Source organism: Eulemur rufifrons, chromosome 2 (genome assembly GCF_041146395.1).
Source record: "Eulemur rufifrons isolate Redbay chromosome 2, OSU_ERuf_1, whole genome shotgun sequence".
Lineage (NCBI taxonomy): Eukaryota > Metazoa > Chordata > Mammalia > Primates > Lemuridae > Eulemur > Eulemur rufifrons.
The window spans coordinates 7,040,017-7,066,648 of NC_090984.1; the positions used below are offsets into that span (position 1 = coordinate 7,040,017).

The following is a 26,632-nucleotide window of genomic DNA, read 5'->3' on the forward strand; positions in this document are numbered from 1 at the left end:
TCATTCTTAATCTGACAGATGAGAGTTTGTTTAAAATACTAACAGCAACAACGTATTTGGTAATTGTAGCTTATGGATAAGTGATATGTATGGCAGCAATGTTCCAAAAGACAGGGAGGGAAGAACTGGTAATGTTTACATCAGGTACTTGCAAAACCAGTGAAGTAGTGTAGTGTTACTCAAAAGAAGACTTGCGTTAGTTGTAAATGTATACTGCAAGCTCAAAGGCAATCACTAAAACTGTTAAAGACAAAAAACCCAACACCAAACTATAACTGATATGCTAAGAGGAGAGAAAAATGGAGTCAGGTAAAATGCTTAATAAAAGCAGAGAAGGTAGAAAAAGAATGGAAGGTGGAAAAGAAAGAACAAGTAGAAAACAGTAAAAAGGTAGATATTAACCCAACTAAATCAATAATCACATTAAACATCAGTGGTCTAAACACAACAATTGGAAGACATATATTGTCATAGTGGATAAAAATAACACCTAATACATATTCTCAAAAAGAAATTCATGTTAAATGTACAGAAACAGATACATTAAAAATAAAGGCATGAAGAAAGATAAAGATATAGCATGCTAACAATAATAAAAAGAAAGCTCACATAGCTATATTAACTTCAGACAAAGCCGACTTCCTCGCATGAAAATCTCAGTGATAGAGGGCTGTCGCATAATGATTAAATGGTCCATTCACCACAAAGACTAGGCAACCCTTAGTGTATATGTGCATAAAAACATAGTGGCAAAATAATGAGGCAAAACTAATAAAACTGCAAGGAGAAATACATGACCAACTAGTACAGTCGGAGACTTCAACACCCCTCAGTATTAGGAGATGGAGCAGGCAGAAAATCAGGAAGGACACAGTTGAAATGAACAACACCATCGCACAGTGAGACTTAATTGAAAAACAAAATACTTCAACCAGCAACAGAATATACATTCTTCTCAAGTTCACATGGAACTTTCACCAAGACAACCCACATTCTGGAACATAAAACACATCTTAACAAATTTGAAAGCAGAGAAGTAATACAAAATATGCTCCCAGACTACCATGGCATCGACCTGGAAATCTGTTAACAGAAAGATAGCTTGAAAACCTACAAATATTTAGAGATTAAACAACATACTTCTGAAGGGATCAAGGAATTCTCAAGAGATATTAAAAATTATTTTGAATTAAATGAAAATAGAACTTGCCAAAATTTGGGGAATGCAGCAGCAGACTAGAGAAAAAATTATACTATTGAACATATATACTACAAAAAAAGAAATATCTGTAATGAATAATTTGCATCTACCTTAGAAAACTAAAAGTAGAGGAGTCAATTAAACCCAAAGTAAGTACGAGACAATAAATAACAGAAAAAATGAATAAAATTGTGGGAAATCAATAGAGAAAATTAAAAAAAAGCAAAACCTGACCTTGTGAAAAGAACAATAAAATTGACAAATGTCAAGGTAACTGAGAAAATAAAAAGAAAACAAAAATTATTATCTTTTTTTTTTTTTTTTTAAGTCAGGGTGTTACTCTGTCACCCAGGCTGGAGTGTAGTGGTGTGATCATAGCTCAATGCAACCTTGAATCCTGGGCTCAAGTGATCCTCCTGCCTCAGTCTCCTGAGTAGCTGGGACTACAGGTGCATGCCACCATGCCCAGCTAATAAAAATTATTATTATGATAAATGAAAAGGGGGAAATGATTTTCATAGACATGCACAGACATCTGACAAAATGCAATATCCACTTATGATAGCAAAGTAGGACGATAGAGAAACTTCCTCTTCTTTAGAATCAACATCTACAAGAAATCTGTAGTTACCATCATAACCGAATGGTGAGAAACTAGATGCTTTCCTGGTAACATGAGGAACAAGGCAGGGAAATACTCTCTCACCATTTCTATTTAACATTGCATTGGAAGTCCTAGCTAATGTCATAGCACAAGAAAAGGAAATAAAAACTATGTAGATTGGGAAGAAAGAAATAAAACTGTCTTTGTTGCATATGATGATTGTCTACACAGAAAATCTCAAAACATCCACAATGAGAAAGAAAAATCCTGGAACTAATAAGAGATTATAGCAAGGTTGAAGTATACAAAGTTAACGTACAAAAGTCAATTACATTTTTTAATAAAGATAGAAACATTATTATAAGGATATAAAGATAGGTGGACAGCACAAATTTAACCTTTCAAAATATTTTTGTCATGTGCATTGGTAATTGCATTACAGTATCCTTTGAAAAATGATAGTCTCCATTGGGAATGGTGGCTCACTCTGATAATCTTGGCACTTTGGGAGGCTGAGGCCAGATGATCTCTTGAGGCCAGGAGTTGTATACCAGCCTGGGCAACAGGGAGATCCTGTCTCTACACATAAAAAAATTAGCAAGTCTCAAGTTCAGGAAGCTGAGGTGAGAGGTTCGCTTGAGCCCAGGAGTTGGAGGCTGCAGTGTGCAGTGAGTTATGATCATGCCACAGCACTCTAACCCAGCCAACACAGGCAGATCAGGTCTCCCAAAAAACAATCTCAAAATTTAACTTCCCTCACTGTGGAACCAAAAGTGCCATATTATTCATTAAGCATTAATTAAAGAAAAACAGAATAACTACTAAGATCATCAATATTACAAGAAACATTGGATTGCTCAAGAAGGGAATAATTTAAATAGAAACACTTTAAATTTTCTCAAGTAGGAAAGCTGTTTCTCTTAGACAATTCAACCATCTGTGATTTGTTCAGGAATATTCCCCCGAAGACCTCTGGTCTCCCTGTGTAAGCCTAATGCCCAGAAATGCACAATCTATTTGCGACTGCCTGTTTCACAAACACACATGAATGGGTCAGATGTGTCGCCTTTTCCTCCACCCCAGAGGGAGGAAGGAGAATCTGAGCAAAGTACAGAGATGATCCAACCTCATTACACATGCAGACAAAAGAGAACAGGATGGGTTTTTTAAACAGGACAAGGTCACCTCCCATGGGTACAAGGATAGCAGTTCAGGCCCAGGGATCCTTCCATCTTGGAAAGAACAACGGGAGGAAATGAGACCTGAAGACTTTTAGGGGCTGTGAAAATGAATAATTCAAAATCTAAGCTGGTGGAACTATAAATTATTTTGAGCCTCAAAGCAACGTCATTATGGGGTCAGAGTCACCTGACAGGCTCCTATGTAACCTTTGTTTCTCTGGTTAGAGATTAGCCTTCTTGCTTAGCTACACTGTTTTGTAAAATGTTATAAACGACTAAGGGGAGCCAGGGAAGACCAATCCCCTCTGCACTGCTGATCTCCATTATGAAACCCACTATATTAATGTAATATGGGGCCATAAGGCAAGAAGCGTGGCAGAAGCCCGATCTCTACAGAAGTACAGGCATAGCGGCAAGATGACCAGCCTTGTTTCATAGCTTGACTTCCTGTAGTTGCTGACTCCTTAGGAGTCACGCATCCCTGGCTGTCATGAGACTAGTAACTTCCCTATTCACATCTACACATACCATCTCTATCATAAAACCTAAGACTGGTCTTTGAGATATTTTCCAGACTTTGCCTTGAAGTGGACCAACCGACACCAAGCAGACCAGCGGCCATACTTAGGCAGTGACTCAGCAGGTCCTGGGACCCTCTACCTAGGAACTGACTCAGCACAAGAAGACACTCTGTGTCCCAACCCTCTGAGTTCATCCCCAGACAATTAGCAACCCAGTTGCCTAGCCTTTTGTCCCCCAGCTACCTTTAAAAACCCTGAATCCAAAATCCTGGGGGAGACAGAAGTGAGAAATTTCTCGTGTCTCTTTGCTCAGCACCCACATATAATATTAAAGTATTTCTCCACTGCAACCCCTGCTGTCTCGGTGCATTGCCGTCCTTCTATGCAGTGGGCAGTGGAACCCTGTTGAGCAGGAACAATTATAGATTAATTTCCCCCATACCTTTCTGCCAGGGACTTCAAGGCTGTCACATCTTAAGACCGAATATTAAATTGGGAAGGAAATGAAACTTTCTGAAAGAAAATAAAACAAGCAGTGTGGAAAAGAAAAAAATCCCAACTAATTAAATTGTTGCAACTCATAACTCTTACACCCTTTGTCCCTGCAGCACAGACCCTGGGGGCCAGACGCCTCAGTGCCGCCAAGCCAGAAATCGGCCTCGCGACAGCGGGCACAGTGCCAGGAAGCAGCCGCTGGGTCCCGATCCCCCCTGGCTGCCGCGTGTCCTGTGTGGTCACCGCCACGCTCCAGTTACAAGCCAAGGAGGAGCAGGCCTGGGACGGGACGCTGGGCGACCCTGAGGAGGACAGCAACCAGCCCCGGTAGCTTCCTCGCACTGTGCGGGGTCCGGGCTGCTGGGGTCGCAGGAGATCGGGGGTTTCCAGGCCTCTGCGGCGGGCGCTCAACCTGCGGGTCCCGGCTGCAGCTGTCGCGCCAGCGCGGGCTACCGGGGCTGGTTGCTGTCGTCCTCAGGGTCGCCCAGCGTCCCGTCCCGGGCCCGCACCTCCTAGGCCTGCAGCTGGAGCGCGGGGGCGGCGACACAGGACACCGGGCAGCCACGGGGGATCGGGACCGAGCCGCTGCTTCCTGGCACTTTGCAGGGTCCCCGGTAGCCCGCGCTGACGCCACAGCTGGAGCCGGGACCGCAGGTTGAGCGCGAGCCGCGGAGGCTTGGAAACCTCCGATCTCCTGCGACCCCAGCAGCTCGAACCCCGGTGCCAGAGGCCTCGACTTCGGCCAAGCCCAGCGGTGGCGGCGACACACGGGGGCGGGAAGCGGCTGCTCAGCCTGGATCGCAGGAGGGCGCCGCGCCCACTGGCCTCTCGCTCCACGTGCGTGTGAGGAGCAGGCGCTGAGCCGCGGTGTCCGCCCGCCCGGCCCGTCCGCGCCCGGCCCGCTCCTCCCCGCCGACGGAGCGGGCGTGGAGAGGCACCTGCCTGCGCCGAGGGTGGAGAAGGACGTCCCGGAACCCTCCCCGCGTGCTCCGCGGCTGCTGTCTCGGCCCGGCGGGCAGCGCGCGGGGGCCCCGGGGCAGCCAGCGGAGAGCCGGGCCATCCCGCGCCGCAGCCGCCACCTGCCGGCGACGCCAACGGCCCCAGAGACTTCCCCAGCCGCGGCGCGTGGGTCTTTGTGCGCTCGCCGGCGACATCGCCTGCTGAGGTGCAGCGCGGGCGCTGACGGTTGACTTGGCCTTTACTGGTCTGACCCGCACGAAGGTGCGGAGCTTGCTCCTTGCGGGTGTCGGCCAGACCGGGTTGCCAGCCTTGGGCTACGGAGGCGGAGGAAGCGCGAGGAGGAGCTGAGGTGTCCGCGGACCCGGAAGGCTCCACCCGAAAGAAGCTTTCGGCTTGAGCGGCAGGATGGGGCCCACCTCGTCTGTCCCTGCCCCTGCCCCTGCCCCTGCCCCTGCCCTTGTCCCTGCCCCTGCCCCTGCCCTTGTCCCTGTCCCTGCCCCTCCTCCTTCCCCTGCCCCTGTCCCTGTCCCTGTCCCTGCCCCTGCCCCTGCCCTTGTCCCTGCCCCTGTCCCTGCCCCTGTCCCTGCCCCTTCCCCTGCCCCTTCCAGGGCGACCCAACCTCCCATGCCTGAGACAGGCTGCACCGTCTGCGCATCCAGCGGATATGTCGTCCAAAGGAAAGAGCTGGCAGTGTTCCACGAAGCTGTCTTCTTGGGTGAGCTCGAGATCGTGCAGGAGATCGCTTCCTACCCCTGCTCTTCCTGCTCCAGAGAGCTGCTGAATGAGACAGACAAGAAGCACAGGTAATAGGAACCGTGAGCCCGGGGCTGGGGGGCGTGTGGGAGAAGCCCCCCTTCCTGGGCCCTGCGGGAGCCCGAGCCCTCCTGTCGCCCAAGGGGCTCGGCTTTCTCCCCTCCGCGGGCTCCTGAGACGTGGCATGAGGAAACCCTGGAGGGGTCCCGCTCCCAGGCCACCTTTGTGAGCAGCTCAACAAAAGCAAAACTTCATTTGGTTTCTGATCCTCTCCTAATCCCCCTTGTAGAGCACTGTATTGACCATTTTAAAGTGATTTACTTAACAAAAATTAGCACACGCAACATTTTATTTTTAATGTACACATTTAATGTATGCATTACAGAAAAGTACATAATGAGAGGAATAATTCCTATAACATATCAACTTCTGGGCTAAAACTTCTTTGGATAAAATCCAACATCCACTTTCTATCAGTGGGCCCCTATGTATATGTGTACCTATTAAGGGACCTTAGAGGGCAACTTTAAAGTGGGAAGATGATTCCGTGTTCCTGAATAGGAAGACTCATTTTCCCGAAAATGTGAGTTCTTTCTATGTTTGTTAATTTTACATCAACCCATTACAATACCAAAGTTTAAAAATTTTTGATTTGCACGTGGTGTCTGTCTTTTATTATTGTGATGACATTAAGAAATTTTTTGTAATGGTGTGAACAAAGACTCGCTCATCTAGATATCCACATGTGCTATTAATTTCCACAAATTGTTTACTAACATCTGAAAAGACATGTAAGCAAATGGAACGGCATAGAAAATCCAGAAACACTAAAATATAGGTAAGAATTTAGAACTTAATAATGGTCACATTTCATATTATTAGCAAAAGATGAATTTTTCAGAAATGAGATGTCTGTTAACTGGAAAAAACTAGGTAGATTTTCTTATCACAAAACTAGTTCATGATGAAATATACCAAATGAAAAAAGTACTAGAAAAAAAACCCACAAATGCATATTTATATAGATAACAATTTTATGTTAATGAAGCCCCTCCTAAAAATGACCTCACACACAAGCTTCCTGAAGATTGATTTAGCAAAATAAAAGTTAGAACCCCCGTATAGCAAAAAAATTAACAAAATAAAGGAAAACATACTTGCAAAATATTTATAACAGATATAAATAAATGAAAATAGATCTTCGTTTTAGAGAAAATTCTTTTAAATCAACAAGAAAAGAACTCTAAAATTGGGTAAGGTACATTTGTTTTTTACAGATCTACAGTTGACCTCTGAACATAGGAAAAATATTTAGTGTTCCTGGTAAGAGGACGAATTTAAGTTAAAAGAGGAATGAAAAATTGTTTTCTATCCACAAAGGTTTTGAGGATGAAGTGCAGTGGTATTTATGCTGGTGATTAAAGTTTGAGTTGCTCATGACCTGTCAAATAGACAATTTGGTAGTACCACATTTTAAAAAATGCATACTCTCTTTACCCATCAGGTTCGTTGTACTAAAATATCTTTAGGAAATGTTAATAATTTGAGATCCATACAATTTGTTTTTCTCAGCACTGCTTAAAGTAGCAGTGTATTAAGAATAACCCATATAATGGATTTGAAAATAAATTTCAGTGCATCCACAGGATGGAATGATATGTGACCATTAAAGGTGGTGTAGACACAGATGTTTGTTGACATGCAGAGGTGAACTTTAAAATATCTAGTGAGAAAAAAAATCAGTTTGGTTATAAGGTTTTCCTTTTTTACTGTGATTTCTGCAATGAGCATGTATAAAAGTTTTAGTTAAAATTTGTTATTAATGAAATCATCCTTGGGAAGGGCAAGGGTATGAATCTTGCACAGGAAAAATACTTTCCCATTTTCTATTAATTAGTTTGGATTGGTATCTTCTGCTAACTTTTAGTCTTTTCTAAAGTAAAGGAATGTTTATCTGTGCTTGTAGATTTTATTATGTACACATTTTATCGTGTACATATATTTTCACTTATATGTATTTATTACATATATACAAATCATTATAGATTAATCATTTTATTTGTGTCCTTAAGAAAATAAAAAATAGTGAATATAGATGATTATTACCATTGGAAAAGTATTGCTTTACTTTATGAGTTTTTTAAAAAATATATTGAACTCTTCAACTGTACTTATCTATTCTTTCAGTCTACTTATTCATAAAACATTACTTCAAAATCTATTACATAGCAGACATATTCTACTATCTCTCAGGGCCATTCCATCCTTAAAGCTTCATGTTTTACCTGCCCTGATGCAGCAAGTTGAGGGATTTAAAATTGTTGTATTAGGACTTGATCTCAAGTGAAGCTTTTCCTCCCTGCTTTCAAACAAAAGCATTTCTGAAGGTAGAAAATTACAAAAGAAAACCTTTAAGTGCCCTTTTGAAATTTTATAACATTCTTAAATACTAATATTAGTCATTGGAAATATCTGATTTACATATATTCTATAAATCTAAGTACTGAATAAAATGGGCCATACCTATTCATTTGAGTCCTGCATTTCCTTTGGTTTAAAGCTCTTTGACAATCAAAGTAAGAATTAACTTTGTTTAAAAAATGCATTGTTGTTGTTACTTCAGCCCTCTTTTTTCATAGCACTTTTAAAAACTAAAATTTCTTTAAATGCCAATCATATGAAAAGAACTGCAAGAGACCTGTTGTATATACCAAATTTCATTTAATGTAAGTCATCATGGATTGTGTGATGGCCCATTATCTTATGTATCAATAAGATAATTTTTAAAATGATGCCAATTATAGTTATAATAAATCATGAATTACAAGTGGCATTCCAATGTCAGTGGTGTTAAAATGTGAAAAAATGAGCATTTTAGAATCATGGAAATACAGCTGTATCTCTAGTCTTTAAAATGTACCACAGGTTAGATATTATTGTATCATTTTACTTAATCAGAATGTCATCATTATTAGGTAGTAGTCATGGTAATCGTTATAATATCTAACAATTATTGAGTTGTTATTTGTGCTGGGAACTCTTCAAAACACTTAGTGTAGATTCTCACGTAAGCATCACAGTGGTATCCTGGGAGGTATCTCCACTATTCTCATTTCCATTTTAATAGTGAGGAAACTGAGGCACAGAAAAGCTAAGTCACAGCTAGCAAGTGACAGCTTAAAGGAGGATTCAAACCCAAGTTGAACTGAATCCAAAGGCCAATGTCTTTGTATTCCAATAGGCTGCTCTTTCATTAATGCCGTGAGTACTAAGAGCTAATAAATATTGTCCCATCTTCACAAGAAAATTAAAGATTTGTTTTGAAAACAGATGGGCTACCATGAGATTTAATGTTTACAGTTACATGAATATGTTTTGAGATGGTGAACTACAATTTTCTAAAAAGTCCTCTCACCTTCATAGGACTGCTCTCCATTTGGCCTGTGCCAAAGGCAATGCACAGATGGTAACTTTCCTGCTGGGCAGAAACTGTGACCTTAACCCCTGTGACAGAAAAAACAGGACACCTCTGATAAAGGTATATAGCTGCCAACTATTTCAGCATGAGATGGGTTTACTTTAAACCCACAGAATAAAAATGAATTTATCTCATTGAAATATAACTCATAAGTGAAACCTGTGAAATGTTTATATTGAATTCCTAGAATTTACGGTCTATTTCTTGGTCTGACACTGACAGGCCGTACAATGCCAGGCACAGGAATGTGTCATTCTGCTCTTAGAACATGGTGCCGATCCCAATGTTGTGGATGACTACGGCAACACTGCTCTCCACTATGCTGCCTATAATGGGGATTCATCAATAGCAGCAAAACTATGTGCTCATGGTGCCACTCTGGAAACGATAAACAAGGTATAGATCAACCAACTTTATTTTCAAACTATTGGAAATGCCTTTGTTTTAACATTGACATAATGTAAGGGTCAATTTTCCATATTTGGAAGTTCAGGCATTCTCTGAATGAAAATATTTTGAAATAATTATCTAAGGTTTTACTTGAAATATTGATACTTTTAAAGAAGCATTAGAGGGTACAGCTTCTTTTATGCATTTATGGTAAATATTTGTGATAACACTAAAGGTAAAAATTTTTTTCAAATTCTTTTTCCACTCAATTTTTTTTTTTTTTTTTGGTTTTCTAATTAGTGCAAAACAACATGGCAAAGCAAATTGACCCTGGAAATGGGCTCTATCGTAAAACTCAAACAAAACAAATGCATTTCACAGAAATGGAAATCTTGCTGTTGTTGAGAAGTTCCTATAAAAAAGTAATTTCTATGAACATGGTTTACCTCTCAGTGGCAAGGCTAAAAAGGGAACAATGGACAGGGAGAAGGAGAGCTACCAGAAATATGCAGGCCAATTTGACAATTATGTAAGTCAGGGAAAACACCAAGAAGAGGTTTTTTGCATGTCCCCCCAAAGTTTTTATGTTTAGACCAGGAGCTCTTCAGCTGTGGGGATGATAATTCTCAGGTGGAGAGTGTTAGTGAGTGGTCATCCTGCCCAGGCATCCACTGTAGGAGGACTCCGAGGAAAGCAGATTGGTGGTGAGTAGGTGGTGATGAAGTGGGCAAGAAGAGGGAAGAACAAATAATTCATTGACTGATTATCCTATTGTGGCAGGAACAGCAACTTAGATAAGAGTCTAAACTCTGCTCTCAAAGCTAGAATGTCTTGATGGGAAGGTGGGAGAAGTAGCAAAACCAAGTTGTATTTTGAGTTTACTGGTCCCTGTTCTCCCCCTTCCCAGGAACATTAAATGGAATTTTCAGTAAATGACTCTACCTCTTACTCTTTCCTCTTTTTGGCCAAATCCCCAAATAATAACAGGAATTGGCCACGTGGGTGAGACATGAGGCTAAAGCGATCGTCTACTGCATTAGTTCTCAGCTAGAATTGTGCCGCACAGTGACCTGGGGAAACTAAAAAAAATAATTTGCAAGTCTAGGCTCTGCCCGAGAATTTTAATTTAGTAAATCTAATAAGGTCTGGACATGTATATTTAAAAATATTTCCTCGAAGCCAGGCACAGTGGCCTGTGCTTATAGTCCAAGCTAACTGGGAGGCTGAGGTGGGAAGATCACCTGAGCCCAGGAGCTCCTGAGTCCAGCCTGGGCAACATAGCAAGACCCTGTCTCTAACAGCAACAACAACAAAATTTCTCTCGAGATTCTGATCCACTCCTGGTTAAGAATCACTGAAGTGTAATATATGAATTTCCATATCTCAAAAACAAGAAATATCTAGAAGAGTTGGAGTTTGATAGGTGCTACTTCCTTCACATCTCTGCTTTCCAACAATAGTAGCCTGACTTTTATCTGTTTTTCTCCATCTGTGTGGTTGAGGAGTTAAAAGGATCATTATAGGCTTTATCTATCAGCTTACAAAATAACATCTTTCCCTTTCAACCATTCACTGCCATTGAGAGGGTCTTTTAAATAAGAAATTTACTTATGGGTAGTCTTTGAATACATACAGGCCGACCCTTTGAGAAGTTCCTGTCTTTTTGTTATCATTCAGGTGATTAGGTCAACACATGTTTATTACAATTAGGGTTTTCTCAGTTAGAATAGTAGCAAGTCCTGAACCTTTTTTTCAGCTGAAGCTGTGTTATGAACTATCTCAGTGTGTCTGTTAAGATCACAGAGCTTCAGCATAGTCAGGATGGCAGTTTTAAACACAGAAACCCATGAAGTTAGTAAGAATACAAATAGGAATTCTTTTAATAATTCAATTTAGGCAGTTCCTATGAACTAGTTATCCATTTGGTTAACAATCTGGGAGAATTAAATATAAATAGTAACTGAATAAATGCTGGAAAAGCTTTTGAAGTGGGTATTGTAAGTCTTAGCAATTTTTATTCCATGTTGGGGCCTGATTATTTTGTTAAAACATATGATATGAAACAAAGGAAAGATTTTACATGCAAATACTTGCTTTATTCACAACCGTTTGGAAACACATGTGTAGCAAATATAAAAGCACTAGGTGTGTAGTCTAAGTGAGGTTTAATATGCTTCGATAAATTGAGTCAACATGTAAAATTTAGCAGACATGCAGAAATCTGGATTTCACGCTTCTCTTGAAGAATCAAATCTGGTCTCAGGCATCTCTTCAGAAATGTCAAGGTGTCCCTTGAGCCCGTCTTGCTGGTTGGTATGCTGTGCAGAGGTTGCCCCTTTATATGACGCATAGATTGTCCGGTTCGGTACTGTGCCCACCTGGGTCCTGTACTTACTCAGGTCACCTACTTTGCCTCTGTAAGTATTTGAGTTTATGACTCCTGTGTTGTATATATGTTGGTAAAGGTTTCAAGGTTTTCCAGACAGTTTATCTTTATTTACAATGTATAACCTATATTTTATATGAATCCCTTAGTAATGGGGTTGAATCTTAGAATTCAGAAGGTGGCTTTTTAAAAACTCTTTTTTCTTAATATATGCCATAAATAATTGTCTTCCTATTAGACTGCCTATAAGCCTTTTTAGGTTAATCATGGTTATGGTTGGATTGGTTATGCACATTGCAGATGATGTTATATGTTTCTTCTCAGCATCGTCCCTTAAAAGTACAAGTGATTTAGTGACTTTACTTATGCTAGAAATAATTCATACACGTCAGTAGTAGAACTTTAATTAAAAAAACCATTATATTTCTATTTCTGATTCATATTTTACCTAAAATAAAAATAGTTTTAAGTAACAACTAAAAGGGAAACCAGAATAAAAATGGATTAAAAAGGTAGATATGCATTAGGGTCCTAGGATTACCATTATCATTGAGAATAAAATTTCATACTGAGTTTTTTAACAGCTGAGATAAAAATCTGTGATTTTGTAATAGGAGAAATTCCACGGACCATTTAATAATAAGCAATCAAAGTTCATTTGAAACCTGTCTCTTTTAATTCAAAGCCCATTTCCTTAATGACCCACTTGAGCAGGAGTGGCAGACATTGGCATCTGGGATCTTGTCACCATTGATAGAAGAGAGTCAAGTGAGTTGGCATCACCTGGAGAAATCCTCCACCTTTGTTGAAAGCTTTCAAACCTGGATCTCTGTATCTCTAATTTCTCAAATGTTAATGTTTGCCACACACACACAAAAAATGTATTGTCAAAGAGGGATTAGGCAAATTTAGAAGATTGCTTTGATACTGGACATATAGTGCACAATTTTGTAATATTTTTCACAAATAGATGATCATGCAAACTTTCTGTTGGGGTACATTACTTCTTGTAGGGCAGATATTCTTTGAAATATAGTTTAGGAAACACTGCTCTAGAGGTAATAATTTAGATCATTAGCTCAATAAAAATACTGCAAATGTTCACTACTATATCTTAGGGTCTGGGGGTGTAGAGACAATAGATCCTGCCCCTGCCCACAAGAAGCTCTTTTTAGATGAGAATCACTAAAATCATTACGATATACCATGATAAATGCTGTGACAGAAGCAAAGATTCTTGGGAGCAATGAGTGTCTGAAGTGAGCTTTGGAGATGACCAGAGCTAACGCGGTGAGGCAGAGGCGGCGTGTTTCCAAGGGAAGGAGCAGCACATGGGAAAGCACAGGGCTGAGAAGGAAGGGGCTACTCTTTACTCACTTTCTGTATTATATGTACATTCTTAGGATCTTATATAAGGTGTTCACTTCAGTTGAGAAATATTGAATTTTGTCAATTATTAATAGTTTTTGCTGTATTACAGGCTCATCTCACACCACTTTTGCTTAGTCTGAGAAAAGGAAACGTGGAAGTGGCAGAATTTTTAATAAAGGAGAAAGCAGATGTAAATGTGACTGATGCCTTGAAAAGGTACAGTAATTAGTTCTTTTTTAAAAAAGTGTTTTTCTAGAATGGTAACAGTCACTCAAGTCAGAAATATTAAGTGAATAAGATGATTCCCTTATAATTATTGGGGTATAGTGAAAAATATCAACAGAAATCTTCAGTTAGAAAATCAGTGATTTGTATGGGACAATGTAAAGAAGAGTATACAGAAGGATTCATCTTCTTTTGCAATATTGACTGATGTTTGTAATTTGATGTTTTTCATCATATTATCTTTTTTCAGTGCTATAATCTTTTTTGGCTAAAGGGGTTTCATATTAGTTTTATTAGTTTTATGAAGTGTGAACTTTAACTTTTAGATTGCTTTATGACTCAATATGAACTTCTTTACCCCGTCAGAGTATTTGTCTCACCTCTGCTTCTTACATAGTTTTCCTTTAAAAATGCTGTATTTCACACAGATAGGAGGTAAAATTCATTTTGTCTTTTGCATTACTCAATGAGTCTTTGCTTTAAGTTGCTTTCTTTGAAGTATATTGATGTTAGGTTATCCTTAAGTGACTATGAATTGCTATTACCAGACACTGTGGATTCATCAGCTTTTCCATTTGCATTTCTAGTGTATTTTGGTGTTTTTATTTTTAATTGGTATGGGCAGAGGGAAGAAAGACAGCTTTTATTGGATAAACTTTTCCTTGAATGAAGATGAGCCATAGGTGGGTGACAAAGAGAAAAGAGATAGATTTAGACTCCCAGAAACCTGGGTTCAATTCCTGGCTTCCCACTTGCTAGATGTGCACCTTGGGGACATTATTGATCACCACATATGTTTTCTGATATGAAAAGGAGGATCAAAAGATATCCACCAAGGGTTGCTGTGTGTGAGATTATGTGTGTGTGTGTGTGTGTGTCTGTGTGTGTGTACAGCGTTTACTTCAGTGCCCAGCACATGCTTCTCATCATCGATACCTGAAAGTACTCTGAGTACAGTTCTTACTGTTATTACTAATATTGTTGATGTAAGGCTGTAGGTAGCTTTTACTTCTGTGACCCCTACCTGACTTTGAATTAAAATATATTCTGTTTAGACTAGGGAAGAATGGATAATTCTCCATTTAAATCTGGGCCTATTTTAGATAAGTGACCTCAGCATAGTTTCTTGCCCATCAAAGGACTATAAATTAGCAACTTGTACTATGCCATACCCCAGTGAGACGGGAGGCTTTCTTTTGTCCCTTTCTTTTAGCCTCAGTGGTAATTTACAAAAGTGAACCCTTGAGCACCCAGGATTCTTGTGTCTACAAGTACATGTAAATGGTTAACTGTACACAGACAGGCAAGATAGTGAACTGGTAAAGTATATCATATTAGTTGTTTAAGTAACTTTATTAAAGTTCCTAAGGGTGGAGTTATCTCTCTGTTATTTTAGAACACCCCTCATGCTTGCCATACAATGTGAATCATCCAGTACAGTCAGTCTTCTGCTCCAGCAAAGTGCTGATGTCTTTGCTAAAGATTACCAGGGACGGACTGCAGAAGATTATGCTGTTGCTATTCAGTCTTATACGTAAGTGTACCCATTCAAAGACTAGTTGATACTAAATTGGGGTATAAGATAATTATAGCTATTGCATCTTATACATCAGGGGAGATTTCATAGTTTGGTTCAGGTAGTGCTGGAATGGCCGCGAGGTAGTCCACTTCATGTGCCGGGAATCAAGCAAAAGGCTAGCCTAGTCAGAAGTAGCAAAGGGTGCAGGATTCTTTTCCTCAGGACATTTAAGACCTTTATCCTTAAGGATCTCAACATTGTCCATTTTATTCCAAGTATAACCCCTATGCATGGGATAAAAATAAGGTCACATCCTTGATACTTCTAATTCGTTATTTGGGTCTTGAAATGTCCAGTTTAGCAGAAACTCTTGTATCATGCCCTGGGGGCTATCTCCTAGACCAGCGGTCCCCAACCTTTTTGGCACCAGGGATCAGTTTCATGGAAGACAACTTTTGCATGGATCGGGTGGGATGGTTTTGGGATAATTCAAGTGGATTACATTTATTGTGCACTTTATTTCAGAATTATTATTGCATTGTAACATATAAGGAAATATTTTTACAACTGACCATAATGCAGAATCAGTGGGAGCCCTGAGCTTGTGTTCCTGCAACTAGATGGTCCCATCTGGGGCTGATGGGCGACAGTGACTGATCTGACAGGAGGTGGAGCTCAGGAGGTGATGTGAGTGATGGGGAGTGGCTGTAAATAGAGATGAAGGCCCTCACCTCCTGCTGTGCAGCCCAGTTCCCAACAGGCCACGGACCAGCAGCAGCCTGCAGCCTGGGGGTTGGGGACCTCAGTCCTAACCTTCTCCTTGAATTTTAAAGAACTTAAGGGGTTCCAAAGTGCAAGGAAGATGATCCTCTTTTATAAGTCAGAAGGAGGAAAAAAAGAACATTCTAATCATTCAGTTGTTTCCCTTGATGCGGTTGCTGCATTGTTGCTATGGAAACTGATCCTGCCATCCGGTAATGATGACCTTTGGTACGAGGACACCCTTGCTGGTTCAGATCCCTCAGTCTTCATGGTCATCCATACTTAGACTTCCAAGTAACATTTTTTTTAGTTCACGTGCAGATGCTCATGTGCTCAGCCATTGTTCCCAAAGCAGCAGGACTCTGCTCTGCAGCTGGGCCTGCTAGCTTTAGCCACACACATAGTGAGCAAGTGACCCTTCCCCCCGCACTTCAAACCTTACGTAGAACCCACATTTCGGCTTAGACTTAGTCTAAACCTTCATGGTAAGTTATCCTTTGAAGCCCTTTTCTCAAGCAAATGTTAGTTGAGATTGTTCTAAACTGTCAGAGAGGTTCAAACAATGTTGCAGGAATAGATCAGAGTTCCCTTTCTTCTTTGTTACCAGCTCTGTACCCTGAGGTCTGTTTGTGTCCTGGGTAGCACCTTTTCTGAGGTAGCGAATGGTCCATATCATCCTTCCTGAGTAGTGGGCACCAACTTGCCCTTGGCCCTGAAGTGATCTCTTCCCCATAATAACAAAAATCTCCCAAGCTGCTTGGTTCTCTACCTCAAGGTTTTAAAACATTTTCAAATTCTGCTTCACAAAGAAGCCATTCAGCTGAAACCTCTGAGTCTAAACTAGGGTAGTTGGATGTAACAGGGCTAAGCCTCACCCAGGACTCATCGATACCCACATACAGAGGTGGGGCTTTGTGCTTTCTCTGGCAGCACGTATCCTAAACTTGAAACAATACGGAGCAGTTAGCATGGCTCCTGTGACAATATGATGTGCTCATTCTTGAGATGCTCCATTTTTGCACAGTCCCTGGAAGGTCATTTGACTGTTTGCTGACTAGATCCACCAAAACTGTGAGTCCAGCACAATGGGCGGCACTCAATATCGAAACTGTGATGTTCTTTACAAAGATATCTGTGTAAGGTAATCTATGAAATGAGAATGGAGCTTAGCAACACATGGCATGTTGTGTGCACATATGTTGTTGGTATGTAGCTCAGAAATGAGAAAATGTCAACTTCCTTTGTGGAACTTAAAAAGGTAGGATTTTATCTTCCATGTCGGTTGGAGATGAACATGGAGGTTAAGCATCATTCTAACAAAGGTCTGCTGGTTCAGAGTCTGAGCAGCTAGGGAGGGAACAGTAGTAGTGCAAGCCAGGTCTTGACATCTGTTTGTTTTCTGCCCTTTGCATGACTGATTGTCTCAGTGATGGAGACACTAATGTTATCTAATTTAAGGAGATAATGTATTTATAAATACAGTTTGTTAAAAATTGTGAAATAGCTGAGATGGCCTGAATTATGAGCTACAAAGAATAGAACAACTAACAACAAAAATTAGATCTTAATATGTTCTGAAAAATGCAACATTTGAATATTAGAACCTTGAAAAAAGACGGATTGGGTTTTATTTGAGCTTCTATAATAGCTTCAGCAATGAAGTTCAGGAACAAAGTATTCCATTGCATCACCATTTCTCTGAGCATTTCAAAAATGTTGTCTCAGTACATTTTTATAACAACCTAATTAAGAACCTAGTTAAGGCAGTAAAATACTTACTTTTAGAAGAAAATATTGAGCCTAAGAGAAGCAACATGGCCGTGAACAAATAGCTGTTTGTGGAGCTAGAACCTATTCTGATTTCAGGATATTTTCCATTATGTCTAGCTGGCTCTGGTTAATGTAGTGAGTTAATTCATGAGTACTTCACCTTTTTTTCTTTACTAATTAGAAGCTGTATAAGAAGTTTGTAGATCTTACAAATTTGAAGTGTATAACATTCTTACATTGGCTGTGATATTTTCTGAAGTGCTCTAAGAATTTACTATATTTAGTAAAAGTTTTTTATATCTGTATTAAAATACTAATTTTATTTATTTTTTATATATAGCTTTTTCCATCAAATTTTCAAATATAAGAAACAAATGAAACATTATAATCCTCCTCAAAATTGCAGTCCAGGTAAGACTTCTAATAGTGAGTTGCTGTTGGTGGTTCTACCATAATAAGAGTAGGAGGTTGTGACCACAACAGAGAAGTTAAAAAATTTTTTTTTTTTTTTTTTTGTTGAGACAGAGTCTCACTTTGTTGCCCAGGCTAGAGTGAGTGCCGTGGCGTCAGCTTAGCTCACAGCAACCTCAAACTCCTGGGCTTAAGCGATCCTACTGCCTCAGCCTCCCGAGTAGCTGGGACTACAGGCATGCGCCACTATGCCCGGCTAATTTTTTCTATATAGATTTTTAGGTGTCCATATAATGTCTTTCTATTTTTAGTAGAGACGGGGTCTCGCTCAGGCTGGTCTCGAACTCCTGACCTTGAGCAATCCACCCGCCTCGGCCTCCCAGAGTGCTAGGATTACAGGCGTGAGCCACCGCGCCCGGCCAGAAGTTAAAAAATTAATATTTAAATTTCTTAATTTCTTTCTTAGCAGCCTCAAATTCAGAATTACTTAAGAAGTTGGTTGTAGGTAATTTGTAATGCAAAACAATATTATGAAAAAAAATTTACTTAATTACTTATGGTCTCTGAAATCTTAAATGATATTTTTGTATGAATAAGAAAAGAGATGTTTAAGTTAGTATGTTGTAAATTTCCTCTATAGTCACATTATAATGAGTTGGACTTGCTATAAAAATGAATCTCCTATTTAGTATTATAGTAAATGTTTTGCATTTAGTAAAGGAATATTCATTACTGTTGACCCTTGAACAACATGGGGGTTAGAGGCACCAATCCCCCTTGCAGTTAAAAATCTGCATACAACTATTTTTTTTTGGAGACAGTGTCTTGCTCTGTTGCCTGGGCTAGAGTGCGCTGCCTCCTCATAGCTCTCTGCAGTCTCAAACTCCTAGGCTCAGGTGATCCCCTGCCTCAGCCTCCTGAGTAGCTGAGACTACAGGCATGTGATACCATGCCTGGATAAGTTTTAAATTTTTTGTAGAGATGGGGTCTTGCTCTGTTGATCAGGCTGGTCTCTTTTTGCCTGGTCTCAAGCAATCCTCCCAACTCAGCCTCCAAAATTGCTAGTACTATAGGCATGAGCCACCATGCCCAGCCGGTGTATAACTTTTGGATCCCCCTAAAACTTTGTTAAGCGTCTATTACTGACTGAAAGTCTTACAGATAACATAAATGGTTGATTACCACATAATTTTGGTATGTATTATATGCTGTATTCTTACAATAATGTAAGAATATTGTACTGTATTCTTACAATAAAGCTAGAGAACAGAAACTATTAAGAAAATCATAAGGAAGAAAAAGTATGTTCATTACGTGGAAGTGGATCATGATAAAGGTCTTTACCTTCCCGGTCTTCACATTGAGTAGGCTCAGGAGGAGAAGGGAGGGAAAAGGTTGGTTTTGCTGTCTGTTGGCGGCCGAGGTGGAAGAAAATCTGCTTATAACGGGGCCCTGCAGTGCACACCCCTGTTATTCAAGGGTCAATTGTATTACATAGTGATTTCTGTCAACTAAAAAAGTAATGTCTGTGAACTCAACAATACCTTTGTGGTACCATAAACAAATGGCAATAAGAAGTGCAAAACGTATCCCGTGTGCACCACCAGCAATAGTTGGTCATTTCTTAAAGATACCTACTGGGTAGAGAAGTCAGAAGGGCAATTCTTTGTTTTGAAGTACAAGGCATGTTACATATTCTTGTGCCAACATATTGTCACTATTATCGACTTCATTGCCCATAAGTTGAAATTGAATGAAATACATTTACTTTGTTAGAACAGGATGTGTTCTTCTCTCTGCTCAATAATTGCCACAGTATCTATCAGCAATGTTAGAAGAAGATATTCTGTTACCACTGGCTAGAGTTTTGTCATAATATTCCAATAGAACAACTCTGGGCACAACAAATTATAATAAAATTACAAAAATGTTTCACAGTAACAAAATGCTACTATGCTACCTCAGTCTGATACCAAATGCATTGTATAATCTAAATTGTAATGTAGTCTGTACTTCTGAAAGAATTTCTGTAACTTAAGTTTTGCAAGTTGCAGGAGAAAGAAGATGGAATAGACTTAGTTTAGTTCTTTAATGTGCTCAGAGTGGAACTATTTCTATTTATTAAGAATTTCTGTGATTTTTCAAGAGAATTGTCAAAGAAATCATTTTCATGCATTTATTCCCTTGCCCACTTAACAAATAACTATCAAGTCAAGTGTCTTTTAGGTGTGAAGCATTTTTCTAATGTTCCAGAAGACAAACATTCAAAAATACTGTCAGGAGCTGGTTATTATCATTGTCCTTTTTATTATTTACTACTTTATTCAGTGTTTCCCGTGTGTCTGATGCCCCCCGGGAGCACATAGTGACCACTTGTTATGTATTTATTATGTTAACTGTAACATATGCCTGACACTTTATGTCCATGGGGAGAAATTAAAGCTTTAAGAAAATAGGTAGGATGTGAAGTGAGCATGGCAGAGCGAATAAAAGTCTGCCAGATGAAGAGGCAGAAGGATGACGCTTGGCAGGAGGAACATCTTAGAGGATTGCGTGCTTGTCAGAAGGAACGGCAAGTGCAAAATCTGGTACTCACGAGTGAACTTTGCAGGGTTTAAAGCAGTTCGGTTTCCTACAGCAAAAGTGTAATGTGAGAGTGGCCGGGAATGAGGTGACTGCCTCGCTGAGATGAGCTCATGAAAGGCTTTTTAATGTACAGAAATGAGCAGATCTTCCCCTGTAGGCCATGGGCAATTTATCAAAATGCTTTTTGCTGTAGACAGCAGATGACCTAACTAACAGTGGCTAAAACCATAGGGACAAGAGTTGCTTTGGTGGGTCAGTGTCATCAGGATCCCACTTGTTGTCCCTCTTTCAGCTGTGCTGCTGGTGGCATTTTGCTCTTGTCTCCTTTCATGATTGGCTAATTAGCAACAGCTCCAAGCATCATGTTCTCACAGGACAGTATCTGAAGGCTGAAAGGCCTGCTTTTCTTCACATGTTTCTGTTAAATAGGGAGAAAACTCAGAAGCTTGCAGGGGACTTCCTGTAATGCTTTATTGGCTGGGTTACACCATGTGCTCATTCCTAAGCCAATCGCTGGGAAAGCAGATGTAATGACAGTGATAAGCTTAGAATAATCATTTCTGGTTTGGGAGCTGGGTTGGCGTATTGGGCTGAGAAATATCCAGCTAAGATTGTGTTTCCCCAGCAAGAAAGAATAAGGTGGCTGTTGTAGGGAGCCAGCAAAGTGTGCTGCAGGGATTCACTGGTGAATTTTGAGCAAGGGAGCCACAAGATTAGATTTGGTCTAAAACAGAGATTGGTTATGGTCTAAAGTAGAGATTGGCAAGCTCTTTACGCTAAGGGCCACAGAGTGAATGTTTCAGGCCAGGTGGTGGTCTCTGTCACATCTACTCAACCTTGCATTGTAGTGTGAAAGCAGTTGTAGACGGTATGTAAGCATATAGACACGCCTGTGCTCCAGTAAAACTTTATTTACAAAACCATATGGCAGGCTGGATCTGATGAGTGGTCTGTAATCTACTGAGCCCCCACATAGGGGATAGGTGGAAGGTAACCACATACAGACACTGGGAGACAAAGGAAGCTTTTGCAGTAGTCAAAGCCATCGTTTCCTTGTCACCAATTCTTGGAGTAGTCTCGATCTATTAATATTAGGAGGTTTTCACTGATCCGTGGTAAAATACAAAAAGATAGGGAGCTCAGTTTATTCATTTTAAAATGTTGGTCTTTTTCTTGGCATTATGCCTTTTCATTTGTTTTGCTTAATGTTTTTAATTTAAGAAATAACAATAATAGTTGGCAGTTTATTCTTCCTGTGAAAGCCATCCATTAACAGCACGTTAAACTAAGAAGTATGAATATAATTATTTTATATGTGAATACTTATGTATATGTTTCCAGTGGTAGTAGAAACATAAAGCAGAGGCAGAAAAGAGGTACAGTTAATACGACTATTGAGCGTGAAATGTTAGGGGGCAGAGAGAAATTTCAAATGATCCATAGATTTCCATGCTGTACACTGGCATTTAAACTGGACATGCGGAAGGAATAGGAAATTGTCAGGTAAGCAGAGGGGAGCAGCAGGTTAACAGGGAAGACTATGTTTTTTCTATACATACTGTGTTTCCTGGGATATTCATGTAGGAGATTTTCAGCAGGTAAGTGGATAATAGACATTTCTAGCTGGAGATGGAACACTGAGGTTGGAGATGCAGACTTGGAATAATCTTATTCTAATTATCAGGCAAAGTCGTAGATCTGAATGAACTCATCCACGATGGGGAAAATGCAGAATGAGAAGTCCAGTGGGAAAACCCTGGGCATATCAACATTTCCCAGAGGAGAAGCAGTTAGTGTAGAAGACTGAGAAGTGGTTAGGCAAAAGTAGGAGAGAAATCAGAGGAAATGATGTTGCAAAAATTTTAAAAAGTGAGAATTTCCAGGAGGGAGTATCTATTCTAACAAGTAAGATTACATGACATCCTTTCCAAAAGAACAAATTTATAGTTGTAAAGCCTACTGTTTATGTGATTGGTTGTTCTTGCATCCAAATGTGGAGGAATATAGCTGCCAAGACCCTAATCAGTTTCTGTAAGTGCAGCAGCTACCTATGCAGGATGAGGGAAAATGGTCTAGACTGGTGAGTACACCTCTCAGCACTTTTCCAGAATTGCCAAAACCTAAGGGTCACGTGTGAGGAAAAGTGTTGTCTTTCTTATCTGCCTCTTGTGGAATTACTTGTTTCATTCTCAAGCCCTTGACAAGCTGTTCTGCATCCATTCCAAACCAAAAATCTGGCAGTGAGAAATGGAACGTGCTGTCAGATGTACCTGCCCTCCCTGTGGCATAGGATCGTAACACAGTCATGTTTGGGCAGTTTCAAGTTGTCACCAGAAACAGTTTAGAGGCCAGCAGTTTGGAAAAACTGACATCTTTTAAATATTTTATTGCAGAAAATTAATATATATATATATATCAAAAGAAAAATATAAGGTGATATGCTGAATTTACTAGTTCTCAGTATTTTGGAAACTTTGCTGACATCGGTAGAAAAATTAGCTCCTGACTCTTTTTTGTTAGTGTAATTCTCCTCTCATTTGCATTCTGCTGATATCTCTGCTTTTACTGTTTTTTTTTTTTAATTTCATCCCAAAGGAAAATACTATCATAACACATTTGTGACATATGTATGCTTGACAAATGTGTATTATTTCCTTTTGAGAGAATTGGCTGCCTGTCCTAAAGTAGATCTGGCATTCTATTAGTTTCTCTTTTCTTTTCTTTTCTCTACTCTTCTTTTCTTTTCTCTTCTTTCCTTTTCTAGATAGGGTCTAGCTCTGTCACCCAGGCAGAGTGCAGTGGTGTCATCACAGCTCACTGCAACCTCAAACTCCTGGGCTCAAACCATCCTCCTGCCTCAGCCTCCCCAGAAAGTAAGATTGCAGGTTCATGCCACCATGAGCAGCTAACTTTTTTATTTCTTGTAGTGACAGTGTCTCACTTTTGATCAGGCTTCTGTTAGTTTTTCATGCTAATCTTCTTTATATCTTTAGCACAGTGACTGTTACTGATGATTGTTTGCCAGGAGTTTAAGAGTCTGTGGAATTGTCAAATACAAATTGTTTTATAGTTTTCATGGGAAGCACTTTTCCATTACTATATTTCTTTAGAAATTGGTAATCGGTGGCTTAACTAGAATATGTAGTTAATTGGATTACTTTACTTTTAACCATCTCTATGTAAGATAACTTCCCTTCTCCCCCAAACAAGTTAAAAGTCCTACTGAACCTTAAAGATTAAATTCAGTGTTTCTGCATAGCAGTGGATAGCTCCTCCTACAATGTGGATGTAAAGTCGTAAGGCAGCCCTAAGGAAGGAGATGCCTGTTTATCTGGGGAAGGAGGCAAAATGAAGGAGACCTTCACATAGCAGCCTGAGTCTTAAAAGATGGAAGGAAATTTGTCAGAATAGCAGAGGAAAGCATTTGCGATATGAGGAACAGGGTGTACAGTGCAAAGGCACAAAAAGTGAGGGTAATTGTAGCAATGTTTACTGAGAAGCACATGCGCTGCATGTGGATAAAAAGCTAGGGTTACTGTTATGAAGTAGACAGCAGTACCCAGTGTTCCTTTCTATGTTTTGCTATACCTTACAATTTTGTTGTGTTTCTCATGGCTTTGTTCATTTCTGGTGAGTGGATGATTTTGTGAGTGGATCTTTGAGATGCTTGTGTGCCAGGTGGCTGGTGACATCCGGTGCCTCCGTGAGTGGTGTCTTGAAGTTTTACATAATTAGGAGAGATTTTTAAGCACCTAAACATTTTGCTACCTATTAAGCTTCATTTACAGTCTCTCAATTTATACAAATCAAAAGTCTTTAATTTTCTGTTTTTATGAGGACTAAAGTTTTTATGGATTCGTTCTAAGTAGCTCATTTTCACTAAATCTGTGGAATTGACAGCAGAACATGACTTTGTGACTTCAGAGCAAGGGGAAGAAGAGCCTAAAGGACCTGAAATTCCGGTGATACAGGTACCAGAAAATTACAATCAAATTGAATATTGTTTTCTTTGCATGGCTGAGACGACATAGCACAGGGGGCATTTGCTTTTGCAATTGCATTTTAGAATGAATGGGTTATGATTCTATATTTAATTTTAAGTACCTTTTAAGTAGTAACAAAACTCAAGACATCCTTCAACTAAAGAGTAACTTCTAGCTAATCGTTTCCCTTTGAGTAGAGGCAAAGGCTTTCTGGAAGTTTGTGTCCTCTTTAATTTTTATCACCTCCTTATATGATGAGGAAGCCCACATCAAGAACTGACACATAGTTCTAAGCAACCCAAATTATGAACGATTTCACAGTGATGGCCATTGAGTTGGACTGATATCAAAGAGTAATCATGGGCAGTATTTGAAGATGTACATTTCCATATTGCCAGTCAGCAATGGCTCGATTAAATATTTCCTCTGCCGTGTGGTGTCTGATTCCCTTCAGTGTCCACACTCAGGGAGAGGATGGGGTCACGGGGCCTGTGCCTATGAAGAGATTCGTACCTCCCAGAATGGGGTCTTCAGTGTTAGGCTACACCAGTAAACGTCCAACTGATTTCCATGAGGGAAGTGATCAAATGGTACCGAAATTATTACGTCCGGTGTCATTAGTGGTAGTTAGAATACGCTAGGCCTGGACTGAATGAGAAGGTCTGTGTCAGTATAACGCTGTCATGTTGTGGTGTATGATCTGCATTAAGATTTAATGTTTGGCTTTCTTTTCTGACTGGATATGATTTGGGCTCCTAGTTTTGTAAAGTTTACATAGTCTCCAAATATTAACCTCTGGAAGCAGTGTTTAAATACATTATAGGAGTTGACTATTGAAAGTATGTTACACTTTCTTTCAAAGCCCACTAAGCATGCCACCATTTGGGATGTTCTTCCTCAGACAATGGGTGAAGGAAGACTAGGGGTGGAACCAGCCAGACCAGGTATGTATATTTGTTGTTGTTACTTAGAACCAAGGTCTTGTGGTTCACCGAGGCTGATGTGCAGTGGCCCAATGAGGGCTCCCTGCAACCTCAAACTCCTGGGGTAGAGGTGTTTCTGCGTCCATGAAGTTCCCAGTTCATGGGAATCCCTGACTTTGTTCGGAAATTGAGGGAGGTGAATGAGGAGAGTGCGTGATTTTTCTAATGTTTCAATTGCTTATTGGAATTCTGATCTTTTCCTGGAGGAAAGCATTCTGCTAACATGTCAGTCATGGTTTACCTTTAGTAACTTTACCTTATTGTCGTTATACTCATGATATTTAGGGAGTTATACGTTGCGGTTGTCTGACTTTATGTCTGTGTGTGTGAGGGGGGAAGGTATCTGTGAATAATGAAAAGGGGAAAGAAATGAATCATTTCTTAAGGACTCTTTGGTAGACTGCGTCTTTAAAATGGTGATCCTGAAACTGTGTGGGCTTAGGGTCCTTTTGTAGGATCAAAAGACATTGTGTAGAATGAAGCAACACCTGAAAGTAGCCAGGTATCATTCCCATGCCCTCTCATGACATGGTCCTACATCAGTGTTTGGTTGTAAATATTGTATAGACCTTTTTTCCATGTTCTAAAATTTTATATAAATAGTGTGTACTGTATGTATCTTTCTGCATTTTTGTTCCTCAACATTATGTAATGTCTTTGAGATCTATCTGTATTGATACAAATATCACTGGTTTAAGTTAAGTTCCCTTTAATACTGCCTCACCTATATGTACCATATTTAATGAAATATTTCATATGTGGATAAGAGATGGCTAGTTGGAAGTAAAATTACTGGGAGATTGCTGACAGCTTTTACATTAAATGCTGTGTATCCTTTGATGTTTAGAATATTGTACATTAAAATGAAAAACATGTAACAAAAAACAAAATTATCTGTCAATGTATTCAGTTACAATACATAGTATACAGGGCACAGACATTTTAGATTGGAAATATTTCTGCAAGCTGTCATTCATTCGTGTCAGGACTGCCTTGCCTTTGTTTAGCATTATTGCCTTCTACTTCATCTCCTTCCATTTGCTTATATGCCTC

At 39.9% G+C, this 26,632-nt stretch overlaps 2 protein-coding genes and 1 non-coding gene across 3 annotated transcripts in view; all 3 read left to right on the top strand.

Moving 5' to 3' along the window:
* The first annotated feature begins 5,553 nt into the window (after window positions 1-5,553).
* LOC138392169 (putative ankyrin repeat domain-containing protein 19) lies at window positions 5,554-15,103 on the top strand. The gene is made up of 6 exons (XM_069482678.1): window positions 5,554-5,765; window positions 9,139-9,253; window positions 9,416-9,589; window positions 11,936-11,948; window positions 13,433-13,556; window positions 14,962-15,103. The coding sequence occupies exons 1-6, from the start codon at window positions 5,587-5,589 to the stop codon at window positions 15,101-15,103; spliced, it is 747 nt and encodes a 248-aa protein (XP_069338779.1). The 5' UTR covers window positions 5,554-5,586.
* A 1,657-nt stretch (window positions 15,104-16,760) lies between these two features.
* On the top strand, window positions 16,761-16,866 carry LOC138381089 (U6 spliceosomal RNA). Its single transcript, XR_011233032.1, has one exon. It is a non-coding gene; the product is annotated as a U6 spliceosomal RNA (small nuclear RNA).
* An 8,634-nt stretch (window positions 16,867-25,500) lies between these two features.
* The window catches only part of LOC138392185 (ankyrin repeat domain-containing protein 26-like), a 50,515-nt gene continuing 49,383 nt past the window's right edge, over window positions 25,501-26,632 (top strand). Inside the window, exon 1 of the mRNA XM_069482731.1 lies at window positions 25,501-25,540. Within this exon, the coding sequence (XP_069338832.1) occupies window positions 25,501-25,540 (40 nt within the window). The remainder of the gene's footprint in view (window positions 25,541-26,632) is intronic.